Genomic DNA, 18,611 nt, shown 5'->3' on the forward strand with positions numbered 1-18,611 from the left:
GCGGCAACACGGAGGAAATTCGAGGAACACATTTCGTCATTCTTTCCTCCCCGCAAAACTAGAGGGTTGTCGATAGTTCCACTTTCGATTATTTCCCCTCATACAATTATCTTCAGTCTCTCTATGATCCAGCTCGTTACAATTGGCAGGAATAATTATAAAGCCAAATTAATTCATATTGGCTGAGTTATAAGAGTATACAACGTTTTCAAAATCCAAACATCGTACAATAATAATGTATGGCTAAAATAGATTTGGAAAGGGCACGTTAAAAATTCAAAGGCCTTTAGTACCAGCACAAGGGGGCAGTGCAAAATATGCCTGGCCTGTATCCTCACCATAAGGCCTTTATCTTCATTCCATTGTAATAGCAAAAATAAATTATTGATGTCACCCATTTACTAATGTAACATCATATAGAATATAATTTCCATTAATTGTTTAGGCCCTATCCCACAAACATGTGGTGTACCTATAGGCTTATATGGAAAACTTTTAACTTCTGATTATTTCCAACTGGTAGGCTGACAAGCAATATTTGTATGAAATGATACAATTATTTCAAATGCCCTCCTGTTCAGTTATTGGCCGAGGTAGGGCTGTAACACCCTTTGGTTGAGTCAAGAACATTAGGGGGATTATTATGGGGGGATTATCACTGCGAAACAGTTATCTGCTACAGACAGGTTAATCCACTGTTCCGAGGCTAACTTTACAGAGTGCAGGTATATTCCTGTATTTTTTATGTTGCTGAGAAATGTGGCGATCTAATGTCGTCGTCTGGTCATAACGTGGAGGGAGATGAATGGCGTTCGTACGCGGGATACGCGGACCCCGCCGAGGTAAGGTTGTCTACATCGGCTTCAACAGACACCGGGAAGACTGCCTTGGTGTTACTTAAAAAAAATATAATAATGACAATACACCCATAGGCCTACCCTACAGTTCGAATATATATTCACATGTCGTTTAGACGCTCTATTGTTCGTGCTGTTTCTAAACATAGGCTAAACATGTAAGCTTAAAGTAAATCTCACCCAACAGGTAGGCTACTCTCTGAACTACTGAACTGTATGCTTGCCATAGGGTAAAACTAATGTTCTCATATTTGTGCCTGGCTTGTGATTTATGACTTATGAGCACTTTAACTGGTAGGCCTACGGTCAAACACAGAATAGGCTTATTTCCTTCAGAACTCTACAAGTTTTACAGGGACGTGTCTGTATTGATTTGGTACCAGCTAGCTTCACATGTCAGTTGGTGGTTCTATCATATGTCCGAGTCAAAACACTGGACGAATAGTGAACGCCCCGCAGTAACCAAACGTAATTTGAAATGTGTAAGCATTTGCCACATTTACACCATATCCCACATCTACATTTCAATAGACATCACATGACGATAAAACACTAACTAAAATATGTTAAGATATAGCTAAGGAGAAAGTAAAACGAAGTGAAATAGCCTATGCTGCTGTCTCAACATACCAACAGCACAATTATCAATAGGCTATATTTGGATTTTTTTTGCCTGGTAAATCTGCTTAAAAAGCAACAGGTGCTGCTGAATTATTTTACCCACGCATTTTAGTTCACGTGACGTAATTTAACTCTCAGATTTGTAATCAAAATGTTTGCAAGTGGAGAATCAAACACAAACTGAATACGTTTATTTATTGTGTGGTCAAAACTAGCAAACGTTTTAGAACATTTCAGTAAGAATGGTGGTGTTCTGGTGATCTACTCTGGACTCTTAGAAAGCTGAACCGGATTCATTCTTCGGTGGGGTTTTTGTGTGCATCTGAGAGTGCAACAGGTCTCGCAATCCCTCGGATGCTTTAGTTATTTGCCAGTCTCCACTAAAACGGGATTAACATCCCCCTCGGGATTTCCAGCAGCCTTTGCCTCCCCTCGCATCCCGCTGTCACAACACAGACTACACTCACACAGAGCGATGAGAGGAAGGAGAGAATGGACGATGCTGTCAACAGTTGGATGTCCACACACCTAAAGAAGACTTCATGATCAGTTAAATAATTTGCCATCACTCGAGAGTGGGTACCATGAGAGAGCTATCAATCATGCAAAACCAGCACCCGGATGTTGCAACATGTTTTCCGCAACTCTCTTGGATAACTACAGAAAGCACTTTATAATATGCGGATGAACAAGATTTAATGGACGTCGATGTGTATGTCCTCTGACTCAGTTGCGGATACTTCTCTAGACGCAAATTTTCGATGTGGAAGAGGGGATGCAAGACGCAGAAGAACAGTCAGAAGGTAAACGTGTAGGCTACCCGGGTGCTCAACTGTCATCGGTGATGCCAGGGCGAGCGTAGGGATGCATGCGCTCTCGCAGTACTATCGCCTTGAGCACGGAATTGTTTCATTTGTGCGTGTGCCACGTTCGCCCTCCTCACCCGTCCATCTGTTCAGTGTCATGCTATGGGCGCTTGGTTGGAAGTATGTGTAAACTTTCGCTTTAATAAATTGAAATAGCCTCAGAGATTATTGCTCTCAGCCAAGGTATGTGTATTTTCACAATTGTTTCTATTTGATTTCTGAGCTTGAAAGAAAGGGCAGGTAAAACAAAATGCATGCTGTTTTCTGAAACCTCATTAATGCAGACGCTTGATGATATTTGATGTAGCTTCGATAACATGATACGATAGTTATTGTTCGAGTTTTCATCACTTCTTCTTTCATCATTTTCGGAAACATGTTTTAACGAACTTTCCTGTCAAATTTAGTGTGATTTATTTATTAGCACATTATTACGAATTTGTAATATAATGGAGGTTGATAAATACAGGGAAAAGTAAACTTACGAATTTGTAATATAATGGAGGTTGATAAATACAGGGAAAAGTAAACCTACTATTTTCTATGTTTAAATACGCATTTGTTGTTGCTTTTTAAACTTTTGGGTTACTGTGGAACTATGTATAGGCCATCTATATTTAAGCGTAGCCTAGTTGAATATACAGATAATAGTAATCTTTTCTTTTCTTTACCACTTGTCACATGTGTGGTTATGAAAATGTAGGCCAATGCACAGGTCATAAGATAATCAAAGAACAAAATAGATTAATCATGTTTTCAGTTAATATGGTTTATGGTGATTTTAAGTTTCTCTTCTGTTTTTGAAGAGGACAATGCAACTTGAAGTATATAAGAAAACCTTTATCATCAAAACAAGTCTTGTCTTGAGACTAAAAACTAACATATAAAATATTAGATATAAGAACTGTGCTAGGAACATTTTGCAGTGTTTTTGGTAAGTATGTATTTTCCCAATGTGTTGTCCCATTCCCTCATTTTTATTTCTTATTGAACATTGGCTTTAGATTGGCTTTAGTTCTTTTTTCTTGATGGTATGAATGACTAACATCAGACTGTTAACATTATTCTACCCTGGCATCCATTTGTTCTGTATTCTGTGGCTAAACATTAACTGGGCTGTGTGAGCCTTAGTTGAAAGGAACAGCAGCCAGTAAATTACAGCCATGGAACGATGACCCAGTAATTCTCAGATAGTGCTTCAATTTTCATGGCAGTCCATTGATTTTGGTCGTTCATTCTCTCTTTCTCTTTCCTCCCTCAGGGGCAAATTATGCCAGCAGCACCAGAGCCCCTCCCTCTGGTGACGATCCACCCCTTTGGCACACAAGCCCCGCCCTCGCCGACCCACCACCCCTGGTCCACTCTGGAAGCCTATCCTGGGAGGCTGCGATCGATGCTGCTCGCAGTGCCAAGGGTGGCGCCCCACCAACTATGAAAAGCCAGTCCACAGCGGGCTCGGCTCCCGTGGGGTCCCTCTCTCAGCGCAAGCGGCAGCAGTATGCCAAAAGCAGGAGCAAAGGTAGCACCAACAACAACCGCCCCCCGAGGGCCCTCTTCTGCCTCACCCTCAACAACCCCATACGCAGGGCCTGCATTAACCTGGTGGAGTGGAAGTATCCTTCATTCAGGATGAGTCTGTTCCAAGTCGGTTTATCTCAGAGTCCAGTTCCCTCTCCTCCTTTTGTTGTCATGAGTTGTTTTCATCAGTTGCATGAACAGCATAAATAGAGTGTATGGTGTATTGTATAGCTTTTGGCAGTGCATGTTTTTCAAGTGATGAGTCAGTAGAGGTATACTACATAAGTTTACTCATTTCAGCAGCTTATTTGGTCTTATTTGCTGTAGCGAAACAAAGCAGCATCTGCTTGTTGATTAGGTCGTTATAGTATTGTAGAGATTATAAATAATGGCACTAACTGCTTTGAAAGCTATTATGTTCAGATATACCCCTGTATACCAAATTCACACAAGTAGAATGCTGTTCATAATCAACAAAGGAAGAGAAATGATCTGCATAGCTTTATGATATGTCTAGTTATACCAGCGACATGTTCTAAACAGTATGTTGCTCAATTCTTTCACAGAGATTTATATTCAAAGGGATGTCAGCTATCAAATGACTATCTATTTTAATGCAGATAAATAGGCAGTCTTCATTTTGTGCGTTGCTGACGTTAATGCTGTGCCATGTGATTTTTCATCCTTTCCTTAACACTGTGACCACAGACCTTTTGATATCTTTATATTACTGTCTATTTTTGCCAACTGTGTGGCCTTAGCTGTTTACGTCCCCTTTCCCGAAGATGACTCCAACTCAATCAATCATGACCTGGTGAGTACTCGCTGGTCACCTAATTTCTCTCATGGTTGTCCTTCTTTGGATTGCTCATAATGTCAGTCAACAGTAGCAGTCCCTGGATTGGACCCCGTCCATCTGTGTGTGTCTGTCTCTGCATCACTGTGGAATTAGTGTGGTTGAAAGGTGGATTACATAGGCAAAGACTCACAGGTGCTGAGGGTTTCTCCGTCCTCTCATTGGTTCAGTCGTCCTTGTGCCAGTTCTGATTGGCTTGTTCATGTGTACAGTATGGGATTGCCCTCATTGTGGGGTATTATATTTCGGTTGTTGACACAGTGGCTTATGAATCTTGTCCACACGGTGGTTAACTAGATGTCAGTCTACTTGTGGTTTGGCAACAGAAAGAAAACAATGCCAGGGTAGACAATTATGGCTTGTTCAATGGTAAGCACATACGTTGGTTAATATACGTTTCTACACACCGACTTCTCAGAAAGACAGTTCAATCCAATTCAATTGTATGTATACAGCACCAATAACAATTTAAATGGTCTCAAGACACTTTACAGACCAGAGACTGAACCCTAGAGCAAGCACTTAGGCTTCAGGGGCAAGACAAAAGCTCCCTTTTAACAGGAAGACACCTTGAGCAGAACCTCAGCTCAAAGGGGGGACCCATCTGCTTGGAGCCGTCCGAATCGAGAGGTAGAGATAGAAGGGGGGACGAGCAGAAGGGAAGGGAGGCAAGTTCATCACCTAATGTCAGCTAAACCTAAATCTAAACATAACCTTAATCTAAACCTTAATTTAATTTAAATGTATGAAACATATTTCTAGCTAAATCACACTGACTTATCAGAGAGACGATTCAGTTAAATTCAATTTCATATATTTAGCGCCATAACAATTGAAATAGTCTTAGGACACTTTACAGAGCCTAGAGCCTGAACATCCTAGAGCAATCACTAAGGCGATGGAGGAAAGAAAAAAACTCCCTTTTAACAGTAAGACCTCAGCTAAAAGAGGTGACCCATCTCCTTGAAAGAAGCGAGCAAAAGGAAAGGGAGGCAAGTACATGACCTTTGTGTTTAATGGCAGCAGTCAGAGATTTAGAAGGTCTTCTAATGCAATCTGCTTCCAGCATATTAGACACATCCAAAGGCTGTTTAGGGTTTAAGCATCATTGTGGTTGATATAGGCAGAGGTCTTTCATCGAAATAGAATGAGTTCAACACAGTTATCCAGTTCAAAGACGATCATAAACGTATAGAATAACAGACACAAACCCATGTTGCATATCTAATCTAATAAGATTTCTCACACAACATGCATGGCTCTGCACCATATGCTCATGTCTTACTGTGAATAGGAAATACGATTTTAGAGAGTCCACATCAGCGTTTACCAAAGTGTTACTTTATAAGGCCACCTGTTGTGCTTGTCACATTTCCCTAAAGGAATTATATAAATTATATATATACTTCCTGTAGACTACGTGTGCATTCTTCTTCATCGTATTTGCAACGATTAAATGGAATGCAAAATGTAGACTTTGTGGTTGGCATGTTAAATGACTTTGCCAGTGTAGTAGTGTTGCCAATACTTGTTTGCCAGTAACCACTCATGTTCACCAGTTCTGCTCAGTGTACTGTAGTGTTACAAAGCCTATTGTTTTGTCTGATTCCCATTAGACTCAAAAAATCTTGATCCTTCTGCAAAATCTCTTTTTGTCTTTCTGTCTATCTTCCTCTCCCCTGTTTTTCCGTCTGATCTCTGTATTAGAAACACAAACATACAAACCTACGTCATCTGTCCACGGCTGGCTACGTGTCAGCTATTACAGTGGTATTAACAGTGTAGGCAGAGCAACTTCATTTGTATTTTATGTATGTGTGTGTGTGTATGTGTTTGTGTGTGTGTATGTGTGTGTATGTGTGTGAGTGTGTGTGTGTGTGAATATGTGTCTATGTATGTATGTGTTTGTGTGTTTGTGTGTGTGTATGTATGTGTGTGTGTGTTTGTATGCGTGTGTTTATGATGCATGTTTTTCTCAGCCTGTTGGTGTAAGCTGTGTACGAGGCTTTATGTTGCATGTATACATGCAGGCTGCCTTAAATGCACCGCTTGCCACCGGCCCACCACACAGCTGTTTTAGAGACGCCTGCTAGATGCCACATAATCTGACGACACAGCATTTGCCTTTGTGTGCGCGAGAAAGAAAGAGACTCGTGCCATAAGCTCCGTGGGCCATTTTTAGTTCCACTTTCCGTTTTCCCCGTTACATCACAGATAAAAACCCAGCACCAGCTTGGACATGAATGAGTGTGCTTCTTAAGAAAGAGTGTGAGTCCTAGTGAGCATGTGCGTTTGTGTGTGTGCGTGTTTGGTGAGTGTGGTAGATGGTCACCCGGGGTTACAGCATCATGGGCAGCCAGAGGGGAGATTAAGCGGTGCTGTGGATTAGCTGTCAATCAAAGGGAGGAGGCGGAGCTTGAAGCTAACGAGGGACATGTGACTGAGTGTTCTTAGTAACAGGATGGCGTTTAAGGAGACGGAGAGAGAGAGAGAGAGAGAAAGAGAGAGAAAATGAGAAAGGAAGGAGCAAAAGGGATGGGGGCAGGGTGTGTGAGAGAACAAGAAATTGTCATTAATGCACGTGGACTGTGTGGATTTATGTGAAAGTGCAACTGTGTGTGTGTGTGTGTGTGTGTGTGTGTGTGTATGTGTGTGTGTGTGTGTGTGTGTGTGTGTGTGTGTGTGTGTGTGTGTGTGTGTGTGTGTGTTGTATTGTATGTTGGCCAGGCACTTGAGTTGTGTTCCTCTTATGTAGCTGGTAATTATGCTGCAGTCTTTATGCTCACATTGCTGATTTATACCTTACATGGCGGGCTCCTGGTGTTTCCATTGGCAACGGAAGGATGAATATTTACGGGTTAAAAGCTCATGAATGCAGTTGAAAAATACTGGGCAGCAGTGATCGCACCAGGTCACCAGGACTGTGCACACGCAAGATATTATTAGACATTTGATTTGTATGCTTTATGCATAAATACTTTATAAGTCTCTATATGTCAATAGAGTTCACCTTCTTTTAAATGCCTTTCAATGCCTAAGTCTTACTTTGAGATTTGCCAGGCCATTGTTTTGGAAATGACAGGGTTTATGACCTGTTAGTCACCTCTTATCTCTAAACAGAAAACAGAGACATAGTGTTTATAGACAGAAGCGAAGAACAGTAGCAATCCTGCTGACATCTGGCTCAGACCAGGAGGGGGATTTTATTTTTCAAGCCTGACAGAGGTGACTGCCTACTGCTGTGTGCCCTGTGGTCAACAAGAGTGCCTGTTAATGTGTGTTTGTGTGTGTGTGTGTGTGTGCAGATGCTTTGTGAGGGTACAAAACATACAGTACAGATCCATGTTGATGTGCTTGTCTATGTGTTTGTGTATTTTTGCAGAAGACAGTAGGTTAGAAAGAAAAACAACTAGTGCTATGTTGTATTTTTTCCCCTGATAGGGATTAAGGGTTTTGTCGGAAAGAAATGTAAACACTGCATGACAGAATGAGTAACATATTGATAGTTAAAAAAGACTTTCAGTCTGTCAGTCTCTCTTTTCACATCACATTTTACTTTGTTTCTGTACATGTATTGGTGCAATTGGCATGCAAACATGCGTAAATACATATATGTTTGGAAATATGTCATGTCCAATTTAAATGATTAGTAAACACAATAAACCTCTTAGAGGAGAGCTCTCTGACATAAAAAGCTAAACTAGACCCACCCAATGACTGTATAGAGGGTTAAGCCATACAGATGATGGACCCACCCATCGTCATAAAGAGCCGACTCAGTTTTTGTTCAGACATTTGAAACAGCTGTTGAATTTTGTGATTCCACATCCCTCCTCAGTTGACTGCACAGAGTATCAAATCCAGCCCAGGATGGCTGGCACGTTAGGTCATTACCGTCAAAACTGCCGTTGTCGTCGTTGTCATGTGCGCCAAACCATATAGATTACGCATTTCACATAGGATTTTGTGCTTATTTGTGAGGTATTACGTACATTACAAAAGACAGTGTTCATCAGGAAATTGATAGAATGTGTCTGTGTAGGGTGTTCTTCAGTCCATGAGGAAGGTGTCTGTTTGTACTATGAGATCTCTTTTGTTTTCTAGTGAAAGTGTGAAATGACATTTTGGTCATGGTGGAGATTCACTTGTGTGTGTTGATGTATACCAGCCTCCTGGCTCTAACAATTTGTAAATGTCTGTGTGCATGCATATATATATATATATATATATATATATATATATATATATATATATATATATATATATATATATATATACTGTATACAGTGTGTGTGTGTTCTTTTGTTTCTGTGGGTAGGGGTTCTGAATGTTTGTGTCAGCAGGCAAGTGTGTGTAAGTGTGTGTGTGTGTGTGTGTGTGTGTGTGGGTGTGGGTGTGTGTGTGTGTGAGTGTGTGTGTGTGTGTGTGTGTGTGTGTGTGTGTGTGTGTGTGTGTGTGTGTGTGAGTGAGCAAAGCGCAAGGCAGCATTGATTGCACTGGATGGTGCTGGCACAGTGGCATGTTGTGGGTTATGCCCTGCAGTAGCGCAGAGGGATTACTGCAGCTTCATTTGATCCTGAACTTCATCAAGAACAGGAAGGGCTCAGCCCCCGGCACCATCTCCTAGACTCTCCCAGGCTGCCACGTACACACATATGCACACACACACACACACACACACACACACACACACACACACACACACACGGTCTTGTGCCTTATACAGAACGATATGGTAGATGGGCAACATTAGATTTCTTGCTATTAGGAGAAAAGCTGACCAAATCTCCTTCCTCCTTAACCGTTAGATGCTTATATGCGCGTGCACACACACACACATGCGCCCACACACACAGACACAGAGCGAGAGAGATATGCACATGCCCACCATTGATCAGTGACTGTTGCATCCATTCTGTTCTGACCATAAAATGCTGCCAGAGCTGTGTAACAGAGCAACTGTGTGTGGGCCTGTGGAGTGGGTGTCTTACAGCAACAAGGTCAGACCTCATTATGAGCAAACACACACACACACACACACACACACACACACACACACACACACACACACACACACACACACACACACACACACACAGAGACACACTCCCTCTTTCACCTGCACAGGGACACACACACTCACTCTCTCTCATACACGGATACACTAACACAGACACAAGCACTCTCACAAACCATTAATGCCTCATCTCCCATCGGTGAGCAGAATACCTCACAGATTTCATCTCCAGAACTGGGGCTTGCCAGTGCCTGGCCGCAGGCTCATGGAAGAGAGGATGCAATGACTTTCCCTCTCTGCTGTGGGAGTAGGCTATGCTTTCCATATTGAGATTCTAACAGCATGCATTTCTGCATAGGTTTCCCCTTTGTGCGATACTTTGTGAGGGCGTCGCGAGGTGAGATGAAGCTGCCTATTTTAGTTCTTTCTGAAGGATGTGCCATATGTTTTTCTTTTTCTTCATTATAACCGAAGCCTGTACGAATAGCAGGAAGTCCCCTGTGTTTGTAAAGTCTCTGTCACGACTACCATTCCTTCAAAAGAACAGACTGAAGTTAGATACTGCCACACTGTCGCTTGGTTTAGTGACACTGCTTAGGCACAAACAGCACAGCAACATCTTCTTTCTTTTCTATGGATAACCACAGTAATGATGAGTAATGATTGAAAGGCTGCCATTTTAAGTCAGTTTTGTCAGTTCACTTTAGTGCATAGTACCGTCATTTCAAAATGAAAATGGCAATTGACCAGATGTTATGAAACTGATACCCTTGGCCTTTAAAGGTTTTCATTAACATCAATATCACACTTGGGGTCCGTAGTTTGGCGGCAGAACTTGGTGAAAATATACCATTCCACCCGGGTGGGTTGTCTCAAAGTCCGGCAAGGATTTTGGTTATAGGTATGGCGACATTTGCACACACCTATCACAAGCTATCACTGCCCAAATTTGATCCATCTGGCAAATAAATATAATGTTCCCTTTACTGGAGAAGTGGCACATTATGCCTACAAATGTATTTAAGTCCAATAATGAAGAAAGCACACTTTCAACTATAGGTCTCTTCTCTTGCAGCATAGCTGTATATTCGCTGGGAAAATAGTCTAGAAACCCTCTTCACATGATAAGCTTTCTTTTGTCATTCTGGCTCTCTTTTTGGCGCAGTTACAATACATGGCTGCTACACTGGAATGGTGGGTAAGCTGGGGTGCAGCCTTGGGAAACAATCAGTGTTGCAAGGGAGATTGAGAGCTTATTTATTTAGGGAACTTTCCCTCCCCACCCCCACCACTCTGCACGTAGTCTCTCTACCTGGTCTACCTAGAGAAACCCTCGGCCAACCGCACCCACCGCCACTGCATTGCCGTACACCTACTCTACCCAATACCCTATGCTAGCATTTATGTACAATATACATTATTGCCTCCACCAAATTGTTTCTCTGTCCCTACATCCCCTACCCCTGTAACAGTAACCCTATTGCCACAGTAATCTGGCCTTGTCTGTATCATGTATTTACCACCAGATGTATGTACACATATGGCCAGTGACCAAATGCTGGCTGTGTATTGCCCCTGTTGCTTCCTTTCCCCTTCTGCCACACTACCCTTCCCCTTCCCCCCTTCCCCCCGTCCCACCTTCCTGTCTCCACCCGGCTGACCTCAAGCAGATGGGTCCCCCCTTATGTGCCGTGGTTCTGCTTAAGGTTTCTTCCTGCCCAACAGGGAGTTTTTCCTTGCCCCTGTTGCCGTTGTGCATGCACTAAGGGGGTTCAGGCTCTGGGCTCTGTTAAGCGCCGAGAGGCAATTGTATTGTTATGGCGCTATACAAATAAAATTGAATTGAATTGAATTGAATTTATACTGGTGGATCAGAGGAAAGTCAAACATGGTCTCTCCAACATCTCTAAAAAGACATATCCATTCAGTTCTACTTTCTTTGTCAGGGTGACTAATCAGGAAAAGACTTGCCCCATCACACCTGTTAAAGACTTTGTCCGGGATCATGCACAGTTGACGTCACAACTTTCCAAATAACACTTCAACGAAACAGAAGTCGTGTCCCCTTTCACTCTTCCACTAGATTAGCTTCATCCTTCTGTCACGCATGTTGTGCCTGAGGTGCAGTCCCTCACCAGGCTGGCTCCTACCTCTTGTTTTCTCACCACTGGTGTTTGGTGTATTTGAGTTGGGTGAAATGTCAACAGCTTTTCGTCACGCGTGTAGCGGCTGTGTCTAGTCTGGCAAAATGTCAACAGCGGCTGGCATCTTATTGGTCTCTCTGTGTTTGCCTGTGTCTATGCATGTATGTGTGTGTGTGTGTGTGTGTGTGTGTGTGTGTGTGTGTGTGTGTGTGTGTGTGTGTGTGTGTGATCGGAGGAGAGGGGTCTTTTGTGCTGTTGTGTTTCACAAAAGACCTGGGAAAGACTGCACTCAGGTGATAAACCTCACAAGTCTGCACTCCCACACCAACCTCCTTTGCCTGTGCAGTCGCTTGAGGACGTTTGAAAGGTGCAGCAGAGCAAGAGAAGACTCAGTATGATGGAGGTTGCCTTTCCAATGACAGATTGTTTTGCAATAGTAGTAAGGAATGGTATAATGCATAACAATACTACGAATTAGACTTGAATAAATACAGAAATACAGGTTTTGGAAGCTATTTCTATGCATGTGTGCCTGGGTAAATAATGTTTTAAAACAAAAATAATTCTTGTGTGTGTGCACATGATGCTGGCATGGATGGTCTCATGTGTTGCGTTGCTTGAGTTCACACGTAAACTCTTCCTCTTGACTTCAAGGTATTCCGTGTTAAAGGTCACTTTACTACCTGGAGTGACATTAATCTGATTATAGCTCAGCATGCAACTCATTGACCTCACCCAGGGACTTTCCAGCAGTGTCCTGTCAGCATTAGGCCTCGCCTCAGGGACGAGGTTGAATCCTGTCTGTAGTGGTTGAAAGCCCTTTTAACCCATGTGACTGGCTGTCTCTAGGGCTGGGCGGTTATCCAACTCTGCTTACATCTAAAGGGGTATGAGAGCAAAGTTTGTGTCTGTGTTTGTTTGTGTGTGTGTGTTTTGGGGTCGTAGCTGCCCTGCTGTCAGCGGCTAGTTGGAGGTTTATAAACAGTGGCGGTCTGCAGTGGGGCTTTACAGCTGTAATCTGCCCTTTTAAGGCCCACGGAGACACACAGCTGGATTAAAGGGCACCGCAAGCAGCTAGGAGGGCCCTGTAAAGTCATCTCCTCCGAATACACTCCATCTATTTGCCACTCATCTAGTCACCCTCTCTGATCTATCTCTCTGTCTGCCGGACTCTATCTATCTATCGATCTATCTATCTGTTTTATGTATTTGATCTGTCTAGTTATTGGATGTATTTGTATAGCTCTCTAGTAACAGTAGTTATATAGCTCCATCCATCTGCCGTTTTTCTCCATCTGCGCTGGAAGTTGTGGTGTTACTTAAGAGCTAACTGTCATGCCTTGTCCCGTCTGCGTGGTCTGATATCCCACCAGTGCTGCGCTCCGCAGTCAACACGACGCATGTGCCCTGCCTTTCTCTGTCCTTGGGGGCAGGGGGAGAAGTATCCTTGGATATGGGTAGACGAACAGCAGGCATGTTTCCAGCTGTGCCAGGGCACAGAGGAGGCAGATGTTGCAACCTGTTTGCTCTGACGGTGCTGGCAGCCACACCAGTGAGTGTTGAGACTGGACTGTGAGAGTGGAGTTCCTGGCACCTGGATGTGTTTCATAAAGCCCAGACCCTGTGGAGAGGGGCCTGTTAAATACAGCACTGACCCAGCGTGTGTTTACTCATTAGATGCACACTGCATAGCCATGGATGGACTGGATGGAGATTAGTCTGTATCACAACCTGAGCCCATAGCCACACCACTCAGGCACATGGGTGAGTGTGTGTCACGCTCTCGCTTTCTCGTTATCTGAAAAATACTCTCTCTCACACACACACACACACACACACAGATTGTGACTCATTTGATCTGTGTCTTGTGTTTTATTTTGGACCAAGACCCACTCTTTCTCATTATTTGTCATTTCAAAGCACCTTCTCTATCTCTGTCCAGTCTTAATCTCTTGTGAAACATCACAGGGACATACAACAGTTAAGGCACAGTGTGTCAAGAATCTCAACAGTGTTGTGAAGTAAAATAAGGATTACCTTGAAAACATTTCAGAAGATTTTTGTACTGTCAAATGGATAGGCAGATATTCAGTTTTTTCACCCGTCCCTGTAACCGACCCTTTTTCGAGTGTGACAACTGACCAATCGCCTTTGAGTTTGCAGTTGTTTATTTTCAGGGATTTTGGGTCTAGAGGGTCTTGGTCCTTAGAAAGAGGCTATTCATTTGGCCTTAGTACTGAATAAGCCTGCCTTGTATGACAGTCTCTGGCCAGATTAGCGGCAGAGTTTCTTTGGCAGGCCTCCTGGGCGTGCTTCATAAGAGGGCCAAGCTTTGTCTTTCTGTCCCTTGGCTTGCGTAATATAAACAGCACATAAGCAGGTTACTTGCTGGTTTAGTGTAATGTGAAGGACAGATCATTGATGAATGGACTCAGTGAGTCAACACATAAACAGACAAATACATCAGTAAACAAATGAATGTGTGCATTAACAAACACAGTGATTAATTCATGAATAGTGTTAAATTGATTGATTGATTGTCTTTTGAAAAAGTGATTTTCATAGCACAGCGTGTTTCTCCCTTTGAATGAGAATTGTTTAATTTCATACTGAAATATCCTGCATTTATAATCACTACTTGTAATTATAATCGCTATAGTATGATGTAGTGTGATGCTGTTGCAGAGCTTTTTTAAAACTTTCTTTCTTACCTCACATTGATCATAATTTCCAATAAATGAGGCGAAGCTTTGGTAAGAGCTTATTCAAGACCTCTGAGTTCTGGATTAACCCTCCTATTTTACATAAACCTCTGTGACATTAGTGTAATATCATAAAACACTACGCAGAGCTCACCAGTAATCTGTTCAGATGGCAATCCCATTTTTACCTACTGTTTCACAGCAAGTCTGATCCCCGACACAGGCAAACGATGATTCTGTTCACCCACCCCTGTGACCAGCTCGGAGGCTTACATTCAGCCACAGTTATCATGGTGGTATTATAATAACAACAACAAATGGATAAAAATAGTTTCAGTCAAAGACGTCATTGCAGAGGTCATGTGAATACAGTAGCTGGAGTTGACAGAGGCTGTGGATGGGCTCCTGTATGAATCCCTATTACTGTAACAGGAGCAGTTTTTCTTTTTTTATAACTACCAGACCAGTAAAAGAAGGGCCTATGTAGTGGTTCTTGGTCATTCAGGGTATTTGTATGGATTGAACTCTGTGGTGAACAGGGGCATCGGGGCTCTTGCTGTAGTAATGTTGCCCTCAGGTGTAGCTTCACCTTCAGTGTGATGAGGTGATCATAATAGTTCTACTTCTTAGGAATGTATTAGGTGATGACATGCAGTAGAAATCATGTTTGTTGCGGGGGATGATCACTGACAGTGGAGACACGTTTCATGTAATTGTCCAATCACAAGGAGGATGTTTGTAAGTATTTAGGAAGGTGCAGATCCATCTGGCAAGTCAGTGCTCCATGACGTTTTGCTATGCATGTCTGTTTAAACATGCCTCCTCCTGCATGTTCTGACGTGTGGTGAGGTGCTGTTTTTCTTTAGATTTTCCTTCACATATGTACATGTGTATTTATATTAATTAGTGGGAGTTTGTGTCTCAATGCCTCCCTTCCCACAAATCTTACATAAATAAAGCACCTTGCTGCCGTGACAACCGTGGCCATGGCGACCTGTTGGTGTCTCCGAGGAGATGCTGCAGAGAAAGAGAGATAGTGAGAGTTGTTCCTTCTGCAGGCCATTTATCCTAGCAGCAGGTCTCTCTTTTTCTCTGAGTCTTCTTTTATCTGTTAGGCAGCAAATTGTACCACACATAGGATCCTTTCACAGCATAATTGCGTGCTGTTTGTGTTGCAATTGTCAAGAGTTTTGTCTATAATTTCTAGTCTGAGAGATTTACAGTGATCTCAGTGCCTCAACAATTTGGCAAATTATCCGTGAGTGATGCAAAGTGAAAACATATTTTTAACATTATTTAGCCTCTGTTCACAAACAGTTGTTGAATGTGGATTGTGCCTTAATGGTGACAGCTGTGTCTGTGTGTACACGTATGTACGCGACATGTGTTAGTATTTGAATGTGTTCAAAACAAATATTTTAACAGCCATTCACAGATAAGATTTCCCAGTCCCGAGGAAAACGCCCAGTTTGGTGAACAGTGTTTGAAATAAGGTCAAGATGAGATATTGTTTTTTTTTATTATAAAAGCCACTTTGCGTTGCAAGAGACAAGACCAGAAGGGAGGAGGGCAATGAGGAGGAGAGGAGAGGAGAGGAGAGGAGAAGAGATTAGCTGGAGATGAGAGGAAGGAGAGACATGTCAAAAGGAAACTGATTAATCAAGGAGAGAATAGATAAGAGCAGAGGAGAGAGAGAGTGGATAGTTGGCCCTGAAGAGCATTTAGTGACAGCCTACACAAGTGTGCCACTTACAGTTTAAACCTGTTTTATAAATGTAGTTTATATCCACATAAACACATTCGTCCTTCAGTGGCCCCTAAACACTGCCTCTTCTTTTCATTTATTCTATTTTTTCTGCTCTTCCCCCCCACCCCCCCCCCCCCCCCCATCTCCTTTCTCCCCTTCTCTTTTGTTCTCCCCTCCTCTCTTCCCTTCTGTTCTTCTCTTCTCCTCTCCTCACGTAAAATCTCGTTCTTTTCCTCTCTCGTCTCTTCCTCGTCCTCATCTCGTCCCATCTTCTCTCTCCTCTCATGTCTTTTCATCTCTTACCCTGCCCAGTCCTATCTAATCACCTCTCCTCTGATCTCATATGCTCTCATGTCTCATATCCTCCCAGTGTCACCGCGGCAGCACACTAATTGTGTTAATGAGTTCCCCAATTGAGGCAGACAGGCTGATAACATTTGCTGTGATTACCTGTTTCCTTAAATCAAGGGGATATCCCTTAACCACTGACCCACGGACACTGGCCAAGCCTTCCGTTTTAATTCTTTCGGCTGAATATGGCTAAGCTCCTCTCTCAGTGCATTCTCCAGTGCTGCTGGAAAACAGTGTGTCTGTGGTCTCCATTTTGGAGGTCAGTTGAGGAGGTGTTGGTTAATTCCATGTCATGTCTCCTTGACTTCTGAGTTGTTTGTGGTCGCTGGACTCCTGCTAAGTTCCCTAATTGTGTCCCTATACGTGTATCCTTTGATGGGCCGTGATGAGGTAGCTCAAGGGTGACTGGAAATTTTGCTTATCTCATTGGAGTGCAAATCCTGTTTGGCTCGGCTTATCTTTGAGTGGTTGTATTGAGAGGTCCACATTAGCTCAGCCCCCCCCCCCCCCCCCCCTCTCTCTCTGTTTCTCTGTTTCTCTCCCTCCTCCCTCTCTGTCCTTCTCTGTGCGTGTATAGACAGTCTGCCTGATTGCCCTGTTCAGGAGGGTTCAGATTTACAAGATAAATACTGATGTTCAAAAGATGTTTTACAAACCACTTGAGAAATGGGAAGGGTCTATGCACTCAGGTTCCAATGGTTGATCACATTCGATTAAGCTTATTTGAACATGATTACCTGCTCATTAGATGTACTCATGCAACATGTTTGTTAAGTACAGTTGGTACTTTCATAGTTCTTGTGACATTCATAGATAAACAAGCAGGTGTTTAAACAAATGTCCTGCTCTTGAGACATGCTGTCCAAGTACATAAGGTCAGTTCATTGCAGGTCATATCATTGCTTACCAAACCTGTTTTCTCTCTCTGAATGCCCGTCTGTATAAAGGCACTTTGCCATGAAAGACATCAGCTCTGAAGTAAAATGGTTGAAAACATCTTTTCAACTTAGTAGCTTTTGTTAACTGAGGAACAGCATGTCTCCCATCGGACTCTTTTGACTTCATTGCCAAGTCCATCTGGGTGAATTGCTTCAAAACACTGTTTGGATTCTCAGTGCATGTCTCACTGAAATACAAGGTCTGTAGTGTGGACTCAGTTCCCACATCCCATTGGATGATTGAGGCTTGTGTTGATGAGTTGCCCTTGTGCTGCTCTGCTTTGATGTGCACTGCAGCACACTCTCCTCCATCATGGCTCTATTTATCTTATTAGGGCAATCATGCCAGAGGTAATGGGGCCTAATGACCTCAACAGACAGGTGCAGGAACACACCCGGATGCATACACACACATGCATGGAAACATATAGGAGTACACACCAGCAGAAGCATCAGACACGCACACACGCACGCATGCACGCACACACACACACACACACACACACACACACACACAGACAATATAACCAATATTTAACCACGATAACCAATATTTCAGGACAACATCTGAATGCTTTTGGTGTGAAAACAAATAGGCTCTCCTTTAAAAGCACTGCACTTCCTGATCTCTTCTCTGAATCCATCTAGAAACTGGTTTGATAAAAAGGCAGGCAAAATTATTTTGACTGTGTTTGCATGGGAAAATTACATTTCAATTAACAGCCTACAATGCTGACCACAGTTGGCATTATAGATTATCTGTGAGGGTCACATTTGAGCTGTAGCGTGTGTGCCAGCGCGTGCACGTTCCAATGAAACGGTGCACAAGAGAGTCAGGGCCAACTAAAAGTGGGCTAATACTGACTTTGTGGTTCTATTTCTCTATGGTTATTTTATTTTGGCCACGCAACAGATGCCTATCGCTATTTCAAAAGCATTCAGTTATCGGAAAAATTATAGCAGTCATTGCCTAAGAAATAAAGCGAATTGATTC

The 18,611-nt window shown here is 42.8% G+C and overlaps 1 protein-coding gene across 1 annotated transcript in view; it reads left to right on the forward strand.

Annotated features, from left to right (window-relative positions):
* Positions 1–805: 805 nt before the first annotated feature.
* The window catches only part of LOC308377138 (voltage-dependent L-type calcium channel subunit alpha-1D-like), a gene marked incomplete at both ends in the record, with an annotated part of 63,973 nt that continues 46,167 nt past the window's right edge, over positions 806–18,611 (forward strand). The window contains 3 exons of the mRNA XM_080853712.1: positions 806–842; positions 3,606–3,957; positions 4,571–4,676. Of these exons, the coding sequence (XP_080709838.1) occupies positions 806–842; positions 3,606–3,957; positions 4,571–4,676 (495 nt within the window). The remainder of the gene's footprint in view (positions 843–3,605; positions 3,958–4,570; positions 4,677–18,611) is intronic.

Source organism: Sprattus sprattus, assembly GCF_963457725.1.
Source record: "Sprattus sprattus genome assembly, chromosome: 16".
Classification (NCBI taxonomy): Eukaryota; Metazoa; Chordata; class Actinopteri; order Clupeiformes; family Clupeidae; genus Sprattus; species Sprattus sprattus.